Source organism: Camelina sativa, chromosome 1 (assembly GCF_030686135.1).
Source record: "Camelina sativa cultivar CO46 ecotype springtype chromosome 1, ASM3068613v1".
Lineage (NCBI taxonomy): Eukaryota > Viridiplantae > Streptophyta > Magnoliopsida > Brassicales > Brassicaceae > Camelina > Camelina sativa.
In genome coordinates this window covers 24,111,893-24,126,505 of record NC_141880.1, presented here as the reverse complement: position 1 = coordinate 24,126,505, position 14,613 = coordinate 24,111,893, and the positions used below count along the sequence as shown (strand labels likewise).

At 37.2% G+C, this 14,613-nt stretch overlaps 1 protein-coding gene and 1 non-coding gene across 3 annotated transcripts; both read left to right on the top strand.

The window, feature by feature from the left end:
* The first annotated feature begins 8,477 nt into the window (after window positions 1-8,477).
* Window positions 8,478-8,551, top strand: TRNAN-GUU (transfer RNA asparagine (anticodon GUU)). The gene has a single exon. It is a non-coding gene; the product is annotated as a tRNA-Asn (tRNA).
* Window positions 8,552-11,225: 2,674 nt separating this feature from the next.
* On the top strand, window positions 11,226-13,305 carry LOC104700369 (transcription factor HBI1). 2 transcript variants are annotated; one of them, XM_010415886.3, is made up of 6 exons: window positions 11,226-11,966; window positions 12,047-12,265; window positions 12,350-12,484; window positions 12,574-12,645; window positions 12,724-12,861; window positions 12,960-13,305. In XM_010415886.3, the coding sequence occupies exons 1-6, from the start codon at window positions 11,565-11,567 to the stop codon at window positions 13,026-13,028; spliced, it is 1,035 nt and encodes a 344-aa protein (XP_010414188.1). In that variant the 5' UTR covers window positions 11,226-11,564; the 3' UTR covers window positions 13,029-13,305. The 2 variants fall into 2 exon arrangements, with proteins under 2 accessions (XP_010414188.1, XP_010414196.1); XM_010415894.3 differs by having other exon boundaries at window positions 11,283-11,966; window positions 12,730-12,861.
* Window positions 13,306-14,613: the final 1,308 nt, after the last annotated feature.

Below are 14,613 nucleotides of genomic sequence, written 5' to 3'. Positions count from 1 at the left end.
TGGTCAAGATGGGATTTGATAGGAAATGGATTTCTTGGATCATGTGGTGTGTATCTTCGGTCTCCTATCAAGTCCTTCTTAATGGACAGCCTCGGGGCTTCATTAAGCCTCAGAGGGGTTTACGTCAGGGGAATCCTTTATCTCCTTATCTGTTCATAATATGTACGGAGGTTTTAATTTCCAATATTAAAAAGGCTGAAAGAGATAGTAGGATTACGTGCATCAAGTTAGCCCGGGACTGTCCCACTGTTTCACATTTATTGTTTGCTGATGATAGTTTGTTTTTCTGTAAAGTAGAGGCGGCAAAATGTACTACGGTTATGGAAATTATAAGGAACTACGGGGAAGCCTCGGGTCAAGAGGTGAATTTGGAGAAATCCTCCATTATGTTTGGGAAAAAAGTTTCACCTGAAAGCAGGACTCATCTAAAATATGTAATGGGTATCTCCAAAGAAGGGGGATGGGCTCGTATTTGGGTATTCCTGAGAATCTTCAGGGTTCGAGAACTAAGGTTTTTAGTTATGTCAACGATCGTTTGGACGATCGAGTGATTGGTTGGTCTGCAAAGTATTTATCGAAAGGTGGAAAGGAAGTTATGATTAAGTCGGTCACGTTGGCTCTTCCAACCCATGTTATGTCTTGTTATAAACTACCGCAGGAGTTAACGTCTAAGCTTACGAGTGCTATTTCACGGTTTTGGTGGAAATCTAACGATAAAGCATGAGGATTGCACTGGGTAGCCTGGGATAAGGTGTGTAAGGACAAGTTCGACGGCGGGTTGGGCTTTTGTAGATTAGAACAATTTAATGATGCAATGCTGGCCAAACAATATTGGCGGTTAATTCATTACCCGAAATCCCTAATGGCTCGGGTCATGCGAGGTAGATATTTTCGGAATAAACACCCTTTATACACTAAGAAGCCTATTCCCCCTCGTTTGCTTGGAGGAGTATTTACTCTACTCAAGGCTTGGTGAAACTTGGTGCAAGGTGGGCGATAGGTTCAGGCTGTCATGTTTCGGTATGGCGGGATCCCTGGATACCGGATGATCAACCAAGACCGGCTAATGGCAGAGGCCGATTGTTACATCCCAATTTAATGGTTAACCATTTGATTAATCATATTACTAAGGAGTGGCATATGCCAATTCTTGAGGAGTTTATGGACCCAGAGGACATTTAGATTATTCAACCTATGGAGATTAGTAAAGTCTACAAACCAGATAAGTTGATTTGGCACTATACTAAATCAGGAAAATATTCGGTAAAGTCGGGTTATCGGCGAGCACGTGCATTAATCACAGAGGTTGAATATGGGCCGTCTTGCACGGCCCTTAGGGCACAAGCTTGGAAACTGGAGGTTCCCTCGAAGGTTCAACATTTTTTCTAGCAGATTGCCTCTGGTTCCCTTCCAGTGATGGAACGACTTGCTCATCGGGGTGTTCGGTGCGATACCCTATGTAAACGATGTGATTCGGAGGTGGAGACTATCAATCACGCACTATTTGAGTGTTCTCATTCTCGTCAGATCTGGGATTTATCTTCCGTTGACTTTACTTCTGGGGATTTTCCTTCTGGTTCCATATACATGAATCTAGATTTTATATTTTGGCGGGTGTCATCCCAGGCGGACGCTCCGAGTATACGTCTTCGCCTACCATGGATTGTATGGTCAATTTGGAAGGATAGGAATAAAAAAGTTTTTTAGGGCTGTGAGGCATAACCAAGCGATGTTATTAATCAGGCGGACAATGATAAATTGTTATGGGAAGAGGCTAAGTCTTTCTATTTGGCTGCCCTAGATCCCCTGCCTGCAGAGTCTCGGGATCCTTCCCCCCGTTGTCAGGTTGATGGTTCTTGGAAGGCGTCAGATCCTCTTGCAGGTTTGGGCTGGTGGTTTTGTAATAGTGAGGATACCACGCAACTACTGGGAGCACGGAGTCAACGTCGCAGCCCTTCCCCTCTACATTCGAAGTTTCAGGCTTTGATTTGGGCGATGGATTCCTTACTGTCGGCGGGGGTTGACTGTCAGAGCTTCGAGACGGATTGCGCAGAATTAGTGGCGATGGTGCAGTCTCCTGATGAATGGCCCGCTTTCTCCAACCTCTTGGACGATTTCTACGTACTCCGATCATCCTTTCCATTCTTCCAGCTGTCAAGGATCCCACGGACGTCAAACATACGGGCAGATTGTCTGGCTCGTTCTTCGAGATCTTTATTTTCTGAGATTTTTTTTTGTAAATTCTTATCCTCCGGTTTGGGCAACCAATCTTGAAGTTATTTTCTAGTTTAATGTTTGGTTGAAAAAAAAAAAAAAATCTCTGAAAGCAATTGGTGAAGATGTCTGCGGTTCTTCATCCTTCCTCTATCAGTTAATCTCCAGATAAAACACAATTTAAAAAGGTGAGAATTAGTTGTAACAATTCTTTGTCCAAAAAAAAAAGTTGTAACAATTCATTTTTAAATTATATTTGTATCTTTATTTTTATTTGATTAGGTTTCGAGATTTCTTTCAGATGTGTAATTATTATTGTTTTACAGAAAGATTTTCAGGTTCTTGCAAGAAATCAATATAGCTCACGACTCACGCCCAAAGCAAGGCTCATCAGTCATTGATCAGGTTCTTACAATTTTATTATTTTCTCGTTTTTGTGTGTTATAAAAGTTATGAATTCAAGTGTGTTTTTAATTGTTTAGTTTTCTGTAAACTGTTCTCCAATTATTACTATGAGAAACTGAATCACTAATCAGTGACTTCGACATCTTGATTTTTATTGTTTTCGCATAATATCAGTATCACCATCACAACTCTTCTTTTCTATGATTATTGATCTAGTCTAGTAAGTGATTTAAGATTCAAACTTTTTAGTTATAAAGTCTAGAAAGTTAGCATTAGCCAATCAAGATAATGTATCTTGAAAATCTGATTATGGGTTCTAGGCATAATATAAAGAGTATATTTTGATAATAGATGATTTGCATGACCTTTCTAATACACTTTTTTTTTGCCGTCAAATATACTCTTTTTCATTGGAAAAGAATAACAAAATCAGTTTCTTTTTTGTCATGTTAATAAGTTAGACGAAAAGCTAAGCTATATGGATCAAGGCAAAAAACGCATTTGCAAGCAAATGCCATTCCATACAAATAAGAGGTTAGTAATTTAATCAGAATAGATTTGAATTAATACTAAATAAACTTAGACAAAGTAATTTTTGAAAATGATAACTCCTACATGTTTTGGGACAATTTCAGCATTCATTGTTTGATTCTCTAGATTTTCCTTATTAAATCTGTGAAGAGCACCATCAACCTGTTTTCAAAAAAAATTCAGAAAACAATTTAACATTGATTAGTGTATCTTAAGTTAGACTAAAAATACTATTACGCAAATGATATACAATGGCTAGTTGGCTAGCTATGAAAGAAAAAAATGTTTAACCAAACCTTGTGAACCTCATAGCTATAATGTCCACTATAGATGGTATCCTTTTCAACATAGAGAATTGATTGAAAAAACCTTCCAACTATGATAGCATCTGTCATTGCCTCTTAAATCTTTAATCAAAGAGAAGACTTGCAAACCAGAAATATAATTCTTCTCAATTATTTTCCAATTGAGTTTAATCATAAATCTCTCTAATTGTTTGACATTTTTTTTTCACTACATCCTGAAATTGAGAAGTTGTGGACACACGTATAGTAGATTAAAACAAAAAAAAAAAACAGTTAGAATAAGATTCGTTTCATTTATTATACTGTTTATTAAAAAAAACTTAGTTTTCTTACACATAAGATGTTAGCAAGACTTGTGAAATCATTGTTTGCAGTTATTATTATTTTTTTTTTTTTGGGAACGCCTGTAAGTTGTAATTGTAGATGTTTTGCACTATTTGATATCAGTTACACCTTCATTACACTCCTATATTTATAGTAGTAGGGCATGTTTAAGAGAATATACCCTAGTATTTAAGATTTAATCATGAATGGTAAGTTGCTAAGATTTTGTATATAAGAATATTTCAAAATCATTTAGAATATGTAAACTATCCGAAATTTATGTGTAAATTGTCAAAGATGATATTTTATTAACGGAATATTTTTTTAAGGAAAGATATTCTAAGATTGCAATCTCCTCATCGTAACAATATAATTTGAATTGTTATATGTTACATGGGTAGATTTGTGGGAAGCTTTGTTTAACTTTTCACACGGTTATACTCTATGAATGATGTGGATGATGTAGTGGCTTGTTTGCCAAGAGTTGGTTTTTCAAGCTTCACTCGGGAAGACTGTATGTGGTTGAGTAAACCCTTCACCGCTGCGGATATTGAGAAGGCAGTTCGTGGAATGGGCAGTTTTAAAGCTCCTAAACTAGATGGTTACCAACCGGTATTTTATCAGAAATGCTGGGACATTGTCGGAGATTCAGTGGTGAGGTTTGTGCTCGAGTTCTATGATACAGGGTATTTGCCACGAGATACTAATGATGCTTTACTCGTTCTGATTGCTAAAGTAGTTAACCCGGATCGGATAAACCAGTTTAGACCAATTAGCTTGTGTAATGTCCTATTTAAGACTATTACCAAGACTATGGTGGAGCGGCTTAAGACTTTGATGCCAAAGCTTATAGGACCAGCTCATGCTAGTTTTATTCCTGGAAGACTGAGTTCAGATAATATAGTGGTGGTGCAGGAGGCTGTATATTCTATGCGGCGGAAGAAAGGCCGGAAAGGATGGATGTTGTTGAAGCTTGATATCGAGAAAGCTTATGATAGGATCATATGGTATTTTTTGGAGGACACCCTGTTAGCAGCTGGCTTTTCAGACATCTGGGTACGTTGGATATTACAGTGTGTCTCGGGGCCATCTATGAGCTTGTTATCAAATGGGGAGAAGAAAGACTCGTTTAAACCACAACGAGGACTACGACAAGGGGACCCCTTATCCCCATATTTATTTGTCTTGTGCATGGAGAGGTTGTGTCATATGATCGATCTATCTGTGGCGGATAAGAAGTGGAAACCAATAAGTTTGTTTCGAGGAGGACCACAATTGTCTCACATTTGCTTCGTTGATGACCTCATCCTATTCACAGAAGCATCAATGGCACAAATAAGAGTGATTCAGGGTGTGCTTGAGCAGTTTTGCATAGCGTCTGGGCAGAAAGTCAGCCTTGATAAGACGAAAATTGTTTTCTCCAGTAATATCTCTCGCGACTTAGAGAAGTTGATAAGTGATGAGAGTGGGATAAAGTCTACTAGAAATTTGGGGCAGTATCTAGGGATGCCTATTCTCCACAAGCGTATGAATAAAGATACTTTTGGAAGCATTTTGGAGAGAGTTTCCTCTCGATTATCGGGGTGGAAAAGTCAAGTTCTTAGCTTCGCGGGTCGACTGACTTTGACCAAAGCGGTGTTATCATCTATACCAGTGCACTCCATGTCTACTATAATCTTACCACAAGCTACACTAACTGCTTTGGATAAGTTTTCTCGATCATTTTTGTGGGGTAGCACACCAGAGAAACGGAAACAACATTTAGTGGCATGGGACAAGGTCTGCAAGCCAAAAGGTGAAGGAGGGTTGGGAATCTGAGCTGCTAAGGATATGAATAAGGCGCTTATAGCAAAGGTGGGGTGGCGGTTAATAAATGACACGGATAAACTTTGGGCAAGAGTCGTTAGGAGCAGGTATAAAGTTGGTCATATTCATGACACAACGTGGACTGGAGTCAAGAGTAACTGGTCTTCAACATGGAGGAGTGTGGGGACTGGTTTGCGTGAGGTGATTGGTCCTGGTCACAGCTGGGTCATTGGAGATGGCAGAACTATTAGATTCTGGGTTTATAGATGGTTGTCGTCTGATACACTTGCAGGGAGTGAGTTAGCTACTGTTTTACCTGGGAATGAGTTGGTATTTGCAAGAGACTTATGGATTGAGGGACTAGGCTGGGATATGGCTCGAATTGCTATGTATATTTCTGAAGATAAGAGATTGGAGCTACTGTCTGTTGTCTTGGACACTTTTACAGGAGCAAAAGACAAACTGTCATGGGGACTCACACCAAACGGTAAATTCACGGTGCGATCTGCATACCAAATGCTGATACAGAATGATACTCCTAACCGAATATGTCTGCATTCTTCAGTCGAATATGGAGCGTACAGGTACCAGAAAGGGTGCGAACTTTTCTTTGGCTCGGTTGGAATCAGGCATTGATGGTTAATGCGGAAAGACACCGTCGACATTTGAGTGACTCGAATATTTGCACGGTTTGTAAGGGTGGAGTTGAGACAATTCTCCATGTTGTGCGAGATTGTCCAGCTATGTCTGGAGTGTAGTTACGCTTGGTTCTGCAGCAGAAAAGGTCCGTGTTTTTTACTCAGAGTTTGTTTGAATGGGTGTATGATAATCTGGGTGAACATGGACCTCAAGAAGTTTGTCCTTGGGCTATTAAATTCACCATGACGGTCTGGTGGGGTTGGAAGTGGAGGTGTGGGAACGTCTTTGGGGAACAGGAGAAATGTGAGATTGAGTAAAATTTCTCAGAGATCTTGCATAGGAAATGGCTATGGCGAATCAGTTATCGAGAGCGGGGCAACAACAACCAGTAAGGGTAGAGAGAATGATAGCGTGGAAGAGGTCAGAATCGGGTTGGTTGAAAGTGAATATTGATGGTGCCTCTCATGGCAACCCAGGTTTAACTACCACAGGAGGAGTGTTGCGGAGTGAGACAGGGGAATGGCGGGGTGGGTTTGCACTGAATATTGGGCGTTGTTCTGCTCCTCTGGCCGAGTTGTGGGGAGTATACTATGGTCTTTGTATGGCTTGGGATCAGCAGGTAGATCGGGTAGACTTAGAGATTGATTCTGAGTTGGTGGTGGGTGTTTTGAAGACAGGGATAAGTGGGTATCATCCGCTGTCTTTCCTGGTACGTTTCCTAATTAATTAATATCATGTAATTATATTGTTTGGCTACGATTTTTATCTCTTTTCTTAAGTTCATCTACACTAAAATATCAATTAATACCTGTTTGGCTCCGATTTTGGCTAACCTTAACCCATTTAATATATGTTTGGCTCAAAAAAGCATATTTATCCTGATTCCAATTTGAGTGGCATTTCATTGTAATAATCTCTAATCCGATGTCTTTTTATTAAAAATGCTTCCTTTTTGATAGTATAGATAACTGTGTTATTTTGAATAAAAAAAGAAAAAAACAAAAAACTATGTTATTTTGTTTCAATGACTATATAAGTATATAACTGATTACTGAGCTTTACGCCTATATATAATCACTAGATATAGCACAGGTTGAAATTTCTTTTATTTATATTGTAATTTTTATATAAAATATAATTTATGTGATTGTTTTTAAAAGTTGTTGTGAATAAAACATTATGCAATAAAATCATATGCTAAATATGAGGACTTGTAATTTTTTGAGATTTTGTTGCTAGTATAATCGAAGAATGATTAATTTTTGAGATTTTGTTGCCTATATATGGTTAATTAAATATTCTGTGGAGATTTTATTTTATTTTTTTGGAATATCCTTTTTAAGATCATCTGAAATCGAAATTTAACTAATGGTTACAACTTTTATAACTATAACCTATCAAATAATCAAATAATTAATCTTATAACTCATATTATATAATCTATAAAAAAAGTTGTGTACTTCCATTTCATTATATAGGAAATAATGTGAGATGGGCCTTTTTCCTCATTTACTTATCTTTGTCACGGTGTGGACTTTTAAGCCTTTTGAATGTCATCATTTTTTTCCAAATGTTTTTTTTTTTGGTCCAACCAATTATACTGAAATTAATGACTGTATACTATATGTATTACTATTACCGGTGACTAGCTAACTATTTTACAATTTATAGAAAAACTCAGAAGGTTGACACAAAAAAAAAAAACTCATACGAACTCAAATTAAATCCGAAAATGAAAGAATAAAAATGATCATTGTTCTTGAAAAAAAAAATGATCATTGTTCATTGACCATCTACAGATTTAAATTATATATAGTAACAGAATTAAGAATGTTTTGAAATTTGGAAGTGGGTAAAATTAAAAACTATAATATGTATATATTATTACTACAGTGAATAGAGAGGGACATAAGAATATGAGTGGGTATAGGAACAAACACTCTGATCAAAAGCAATTGTCTCCTACCTTCCAGTCACTTATCTTCAAAGTTCAAACCCATTGTTTTTTCATTATATTTTTTTAAATATATTTGTATGTCCCTTTTAATTATTAACATGTCATGTTATAGATTGATTTCTAAAATATTCAATGGTTGGTGGTATACTGTTCTTTGCTGTATTATCTACTCTTGGGTTTTTATTTCTTTTATGGATACTCCAAGATGACAAGCTCTTTTGTATGATCTTATGTCTTTATTTTAGATATAGGTTTTATTAATGTTTTCTTAATGTTTTCTTATCATTGAACAATTAGCTGGAGTAGCTCAGTTGGTTAGAGCGTGTGGCTGTTAACCACAAGGTCAGAGGTTCGACCCCTCTCTCTAGCGTTTGATTTTTATTTTTCTATGAAATTTTTTTTTTTGTGTTTTCAAATTTTTAGTTAGCAGTATTCATTTTGTGGACTTAGACATGGATGATGGATGGTGAGATGAATACAGTACAAATTATATAATTAGATTACATGTTATGGTGCAAATCCAAAAAAAAGTTTGAATGTACACATCTACAAAACCACGTATGAGGTATGGACTGATCAGTGATCCCATTGCAACATAGAAAACAAAAATATATATATACCACGTTCTTAACTTTTTTCACTTAACGCAAATTATAAATTTAAGTAAGATCCAAAATTAGTCTGGTTCAAGTTTTTTTTAACATATAGTTCTAATTTATTTATATTAACATTATAAGGAAAAGTAGACAACACTCACAACACTGCAACTAAAAGTATAAAATTAGTAGAGAGGAACATTTACCCCTGCAAGCCAAAACCCTAAAATCTCCGCGAGAGAGAGAGCCGCCGCCAACTTCGATCCGCCTCTCTGGTTGTCCTTCCGGCGTCGTAGAGGACTCCTTCCCGATTAGTTTTCTTCCTCTTTGTAGTTCCTTTCAGTCTCCCGCTTCTTGCTATGTTATCGTTGTCGGTTGGATGCTTCTCAAAGACAGTGGATCCAGCGATTCCTCGGTGTGTGACGCAAAGATCCGTTGCGTGGAGGTCGCCGGTGAATGCTCTGATGCAGATGTTGGAGAACATAGTCGACTCTTGGCCATTTCTGGTGGATCTGTGGCGAATCCGTTTTCTGTTTTGTCACTGGCGGTTTGTGGCGAAACCGGTGGTTTGTGGCGAAACCGGTGGTTTGTGGCGAAACCGGTGGTTTGTGGGCTTTGGGGAGCAGTGAGGGCTGAAGCTTTTCTTCGACGAGCTTCATTGGTGGGGTTTAGATTCTTCTTCAAACCTTACTTCTCATATCAGCCATGGCGGTGTCCTGCAGCAAGGGGTGGTGGCATTTTGTTTTTCTTTCAGTCCGGCCAAGGTGGTGAATGCCTCGTAACTGAACGGAAGTGATGTTGTCAATTTGAACTTGCACTATAAGGTGATGATATGCTAATGTGTGCTCCAATTTCTAATTTTGATGATTAGCATTCTGGTTTTGTATAGTTAGTTCGGAGAACCATCTATTTCGCCAGGTATTATAGCTTCATGACTCTTGGTTGGTTCAGTCGGATGTCGTGTCCGTTTTAGGTTTAAGACCGGAACAGGGAAAGCCGGAGAGACAAAGCTTTTCTGATAATGCGCCTCTGGGTGTTGAAGCTATTGAGAAAAGTTCTACACGTCGATCATGAGGATCTCATAGCTGGATTTTGAGCTGTTTTCAGTAGTATCTTAGGCCTCCTCTGTGTTAGTATTTGTTTTCGTGTCATTAGGTCAATTTAGGTGGTTTAAGAGATGATTTCACTCCGAGTCGTGGAGTGTTATCTATCTCATAGTGGTTAAAAAATGAAATGGTTCTCGATTGGGTAGCGTTGGATCCGCCTAGTGTTCCAGGGTTGTACTTGATCAACCATTGCATTTGTTATGGTCCAAGTCTATAGAGGTGAATGTAATGTGCCTTTGATTTGGTTGTAATTTTGATTGGTGAATGAAAAGTTGATGTTGAGCCAAAAAAAAGTATAAAATTAGTAACTAAATTAGTTCAATTTAAACATCATATGTAAGTAGGTTACAAAATTAGTCAGGTTCAAGTGTTTTTTTGAACATATAGTTCTAATTTATTTTATATTAACATTATAAGGAAATAAGTAGACAACACTCACAACAGTGCAACTAAAAGTGTAAAATTGGTAAATAAATTAGTTCAAATTAAACATCATATGTTAGTAGGTTACGCGGTCAGACGTTTTATTAATATAAGTTTTGTTACATTGATTCAATGTGGTTTGTTTGGATTCACTTTGTGACTTTAAAGTTTCTTTGAAACAATCAATTTTTCTATATTTTAGTTTGGTCTAAATTCAATTAATCTGACTATCTTATATTCTACCATCCAACCCCAAAATAATTCCATATGTCATCATATAAGCTCCTCTCACAAACTTGAAAGGGCAAGAAAAGAAGAAAATAAGAAAACATAACACATACACACACACAAGAAGGGATAAAGAACCTCTAAATTTAGTGTTCATAAGGACATGCCCACATGGTGTGGGTTATGTTACTTAGACCCTACTCCTTGCTCCTCTCACCTTCTTTGCTCCCAACCTTTACTTTTATCAATTTATGTCCCTCTCTCCCTTAGATACCGAATCTTTACTACTATTTTTTATGCAATTTGTTCTTGAGCCTCTATTTTTTCTCGTAGTCATAGTCAAGTGTCTCAAACGCTCGCTGGACCCAATTTATCCACCAACGCTAACGTTTAAGCTATCTAACTGTCCTTTGTGATGATCACATATCTACTACATTTCGACCATTTTCGTAATATTATCATATATTTGCTACACGGATTTCATTTTGCAGCATTAGGTCTCCAAATCCGTTACTATTTTTATGTTAGACTTTCTAGATAAGAAAAACAAAACTATTGTGATTGCTACATATGTTTCAAGGGTACGTATAAAAAAGTTGTGGCGTATAAAAAACGTGTGGTACCCTTTTTGTATTGGTAATTATTTATTTCTAGAGCTAAGAGATAACATATATGATACCAAAAAATATCATTTATAAAATTTAAAAGGAAAATAGAAAACATAAGAAGTAGGGGACCTTATGTGTGTGGGTCAATGTTGTTTTCTATTTAAAGCTAAGAAGAATGATATCAATGGATTAGTTTCTCCCACCTCTTTCATCTTTTCTAAGCAATCACTCAAAGCAACAATTATACATAACCTAAATCTCTTCTTCTTCATACATCTATAGCAAATCCTCTTTTGCTTTTAAACTCACCAAAAAAAACACATCTTTTCTCTTCCCCTTCTCTATTCTGTTTGTACTTTTGGTCTCACTTTAAAAGATCATATATATAAATAGAAGTTGAAATATTATTTCTGAGAAACAATATGTTGGAAGGTCTTGTCTCTCAAGAAAGCTTGTCCTTGAACTCCATGGACATGTCTGTACTTGAAAGGCTTAAATGGGTGCAACAGCAACAACAACAACTACAACAAGTTGTGTCACAGAGCAGTAATAATTCACCTGAACTTCTTCATCAGATACTTCAGTTCCATGGAAGCAACAATGATGAGTTGTTACAGGGTAGTTTCAGCCAATTTCAAATGATTGGATCTGGTTTTGGACCAAACTATAACATGGGTTATGGTCCTCAACATGAAGCTATGGATGGCTGCATTTCAAGAACAAGTAGCTGCCAGATGGAACCAGTGGATACAATGGAAGTATTGTTGAAGAATGGCACTAAAGAAGACAGACCCATTTCCTTGAAGAACAAGAGAAAACAAGAGGTTTGTAAGATCAAATTTTGGGTAATCAAAGTTATGTTTTGAGACATAGGTTTTAATATATCTTTTTAATAATGTCTCAGGTTAAGACAAGGGAAGAGGAAAACACAGAGAAGAAGATTAAAGTAGAGGCTGATACAGAGTCAAGCATGAAAGGAAAATCAAACATGAGAAACAGAGAAGCATCTTCAGAGACTTCAAAGGAGACATTGAAGGGAGTTTCAGAAATTCCGAAATTAGATTATATACACGTGAGAGCTCGACGAGGGCAAGCCACTGACAGACACAGCTTGGCAGAAAGGGTAAGAAAAAGTGTTTCAGAGAAGTTTCTTGTGTTACAAGAAGAAAGATATATCTAGGGTTTCTGATTGGATTTGGATTTGCAGGCAAGAAGAGAAAAAATCAGTAAGAAGATGAAATATCTGCAAGATATTGTGCCTGGATGCAACAAGGTCACTGGAAAAGCTGGTATGCTTGATGAGATCATCAATTATGTTCAATGTCTTCAAAGACAAGTCGAGGTAAGTAATAAAACCATGATTTCTCTGTTACTTTATTTCACTACTAACCAAAGAGAACAATTCTAATTCTTCAAGGGCAAATTGTGCAGTTCTTGTCGATGAAACTCGCTGTCTTGAACCCAGATCTCGAGCTTGCCGTGGAAGACGTATCTGTTAAGCAGGTAAAGACACACTCTCTAGACCCTTAAGCTCAAATTGCTATATTACTCAAGAACTTATCATCATAAATGTAATTTCAGTTTCAGGCTTACTTTACAAATGTTGTTGGTTCATCAAAGCACTCCATAATGGTTGATGTGCCATTGTTTCCGTTAGACCATCAAGGCTCTCTAGATTTATCTGCAATAAACCCGAACCAAACGACATCTATTGAAGCTGTAAGCACAACTATACTTGAAACTAAAAAACTTGTCTGATAATTCTGAGTTCTTGTTCCTTGTCTAGGAAGTAATCCTGTCTTGTCTCTGTGTTTCAGCCATCTGCAAGCTGGGAATCTCAGTCACAGAGTCTCTACAACACATCTAGCCTTGGGTTTCAGTATTAGGAAATATTCTTGGGGGAAAAAAGAAAAGTCCAGCTTTCACATTATCTTGTTTTCTGATATTTAAACCAGAAGAACTGGAGATAGCAATCCAATGGTCTTGTTACCATCAATCTTTGTGTATAACTATATAATATATAGAGAGATAGATAAATATGTTTTTATAGGACTTATAGATATGTCATATGTGTAGAAGAAAGAGAAAAAACACTCTTCTGGTGAGTACATTTCTTGTTTTTGTTTTTGGATATATAAAAATATCTAAGAAAATTATAAATCATTTTATTGTTTCTATTTTTTTTTCTGCAACTTGTAAAGGTTCCGATCTTTCTAAGATTCCATTGTCAACGACATGTATCCATCATTATGTTCGCACTTGAAGGGTATGGGTATAGAGAGTTACTAGGTCTAGGCTTTGGATCGCCAAATTCATCAATGTCGATTTTATCTCCAAATATAATTTTATTTATTGGATATAAATTATGTTTTAGCTAATTTACTGTAAAATTAATTAATTTGATCGTAAGAAAAAAAAATTAAGCTTAAAAACATGCAAATTTATATATATGATTGTATTGAGAGTTTTTTTCTATAAAAAATCACAAACGAACAACTTCACATCGGGAATATTACTTCCGAATGCAAATATTGGTTTTAAAAATGAACAACATCAATAAATAGGACGCATATTTGCCTTATTTCTAAGGTGGCCTAACCGACACGGATGGCGGAGATGCGCCCCATTAGCTTGTGAAATGTGGGATATAAGGTTCTCTCCAAAGTTTTGTGTCAACGTCTTAAGACGCTGTTACCTAGTCTAATCTCGGAAACGCAATCAGCTTTTGTTCCAGGTCGGTTGATCTCGGACAATATCTTGATTGCTCAGGAGATGTTTCATGGTTCGAGGACAAATAATTCATGTAAAGGGAAGTTTATGGCCATTAAAACGGATATGAGTAAGGCGTATGATAGGGTATAGAGTATAGAGTTCTTCTTAATGGTCAACCAAATGGATTAATAGTCCCAGAGAGGGGTTTGAGACAGGGGGATCCGCTGTCACCGTATTTGTTTATCTTATGTACGGAGGTCCTCATAGCCAATATTAGGAAGGCAGAGGCGGATAAGCGGATTACGGGTATTAAGGTGGCGACTAAATGTCGGCCAATTACTCATTTGTTGTTTGCCGATGATAGTCTGTTTTTCTGCAAGGTTGATAAGGACCAATGTGGGGTGGTTTTAGATATTTTACAGCAGTATGAGGCTGTTTCGGGACAGCAAATAAATTTTGCGAAATCTTCGATTCAATTTGGACACACAGTGGATGAGCTGGCACAGACGGAGATGCAGAGGGTCCTAGGGATAACCAATCTGGGGGGTATGGGTTCGTATCTGGGACTCCCAGAGAGTTTGGGAGGATCGAAGACTAAGGTTTTCTCATTTGTTAGGGATCGGTTGCAAAGTCGAACGACTGGCTGGTCAGCCAAGTTACTCTCAAAGGGGGTAAAGAGGTGATGATCAAGTTTGTCGCGACAGCGGTCCCGACCTATGTGATGTCTTGTTTTCGTTTACCAAAAACCATCACATCAAA

Coding starts and splice junctions, on each gene's coding strand:
- LOC104700369 (XM_010415886.3), top strand. CDS start 11,565: ATGTTGGAAGGTCTTGTCTCTCAAGAAAGCTTGTCCTTGAACTCCATG. Junction 11,967..12,046: donor AGAACAAGAGAAAACAAGAG/GTTTGTAAGATC, acceptor ATAATGTCTCAG/GTTAAGACAAGGGAAGAGGA. Junction 12,862..12,959: donor AAACGACATCTATTGAAGCT/GTAAGCACAACT, acceptor TCTGTGTTTCAG/CCATCTGCAAGCTGGGAATC.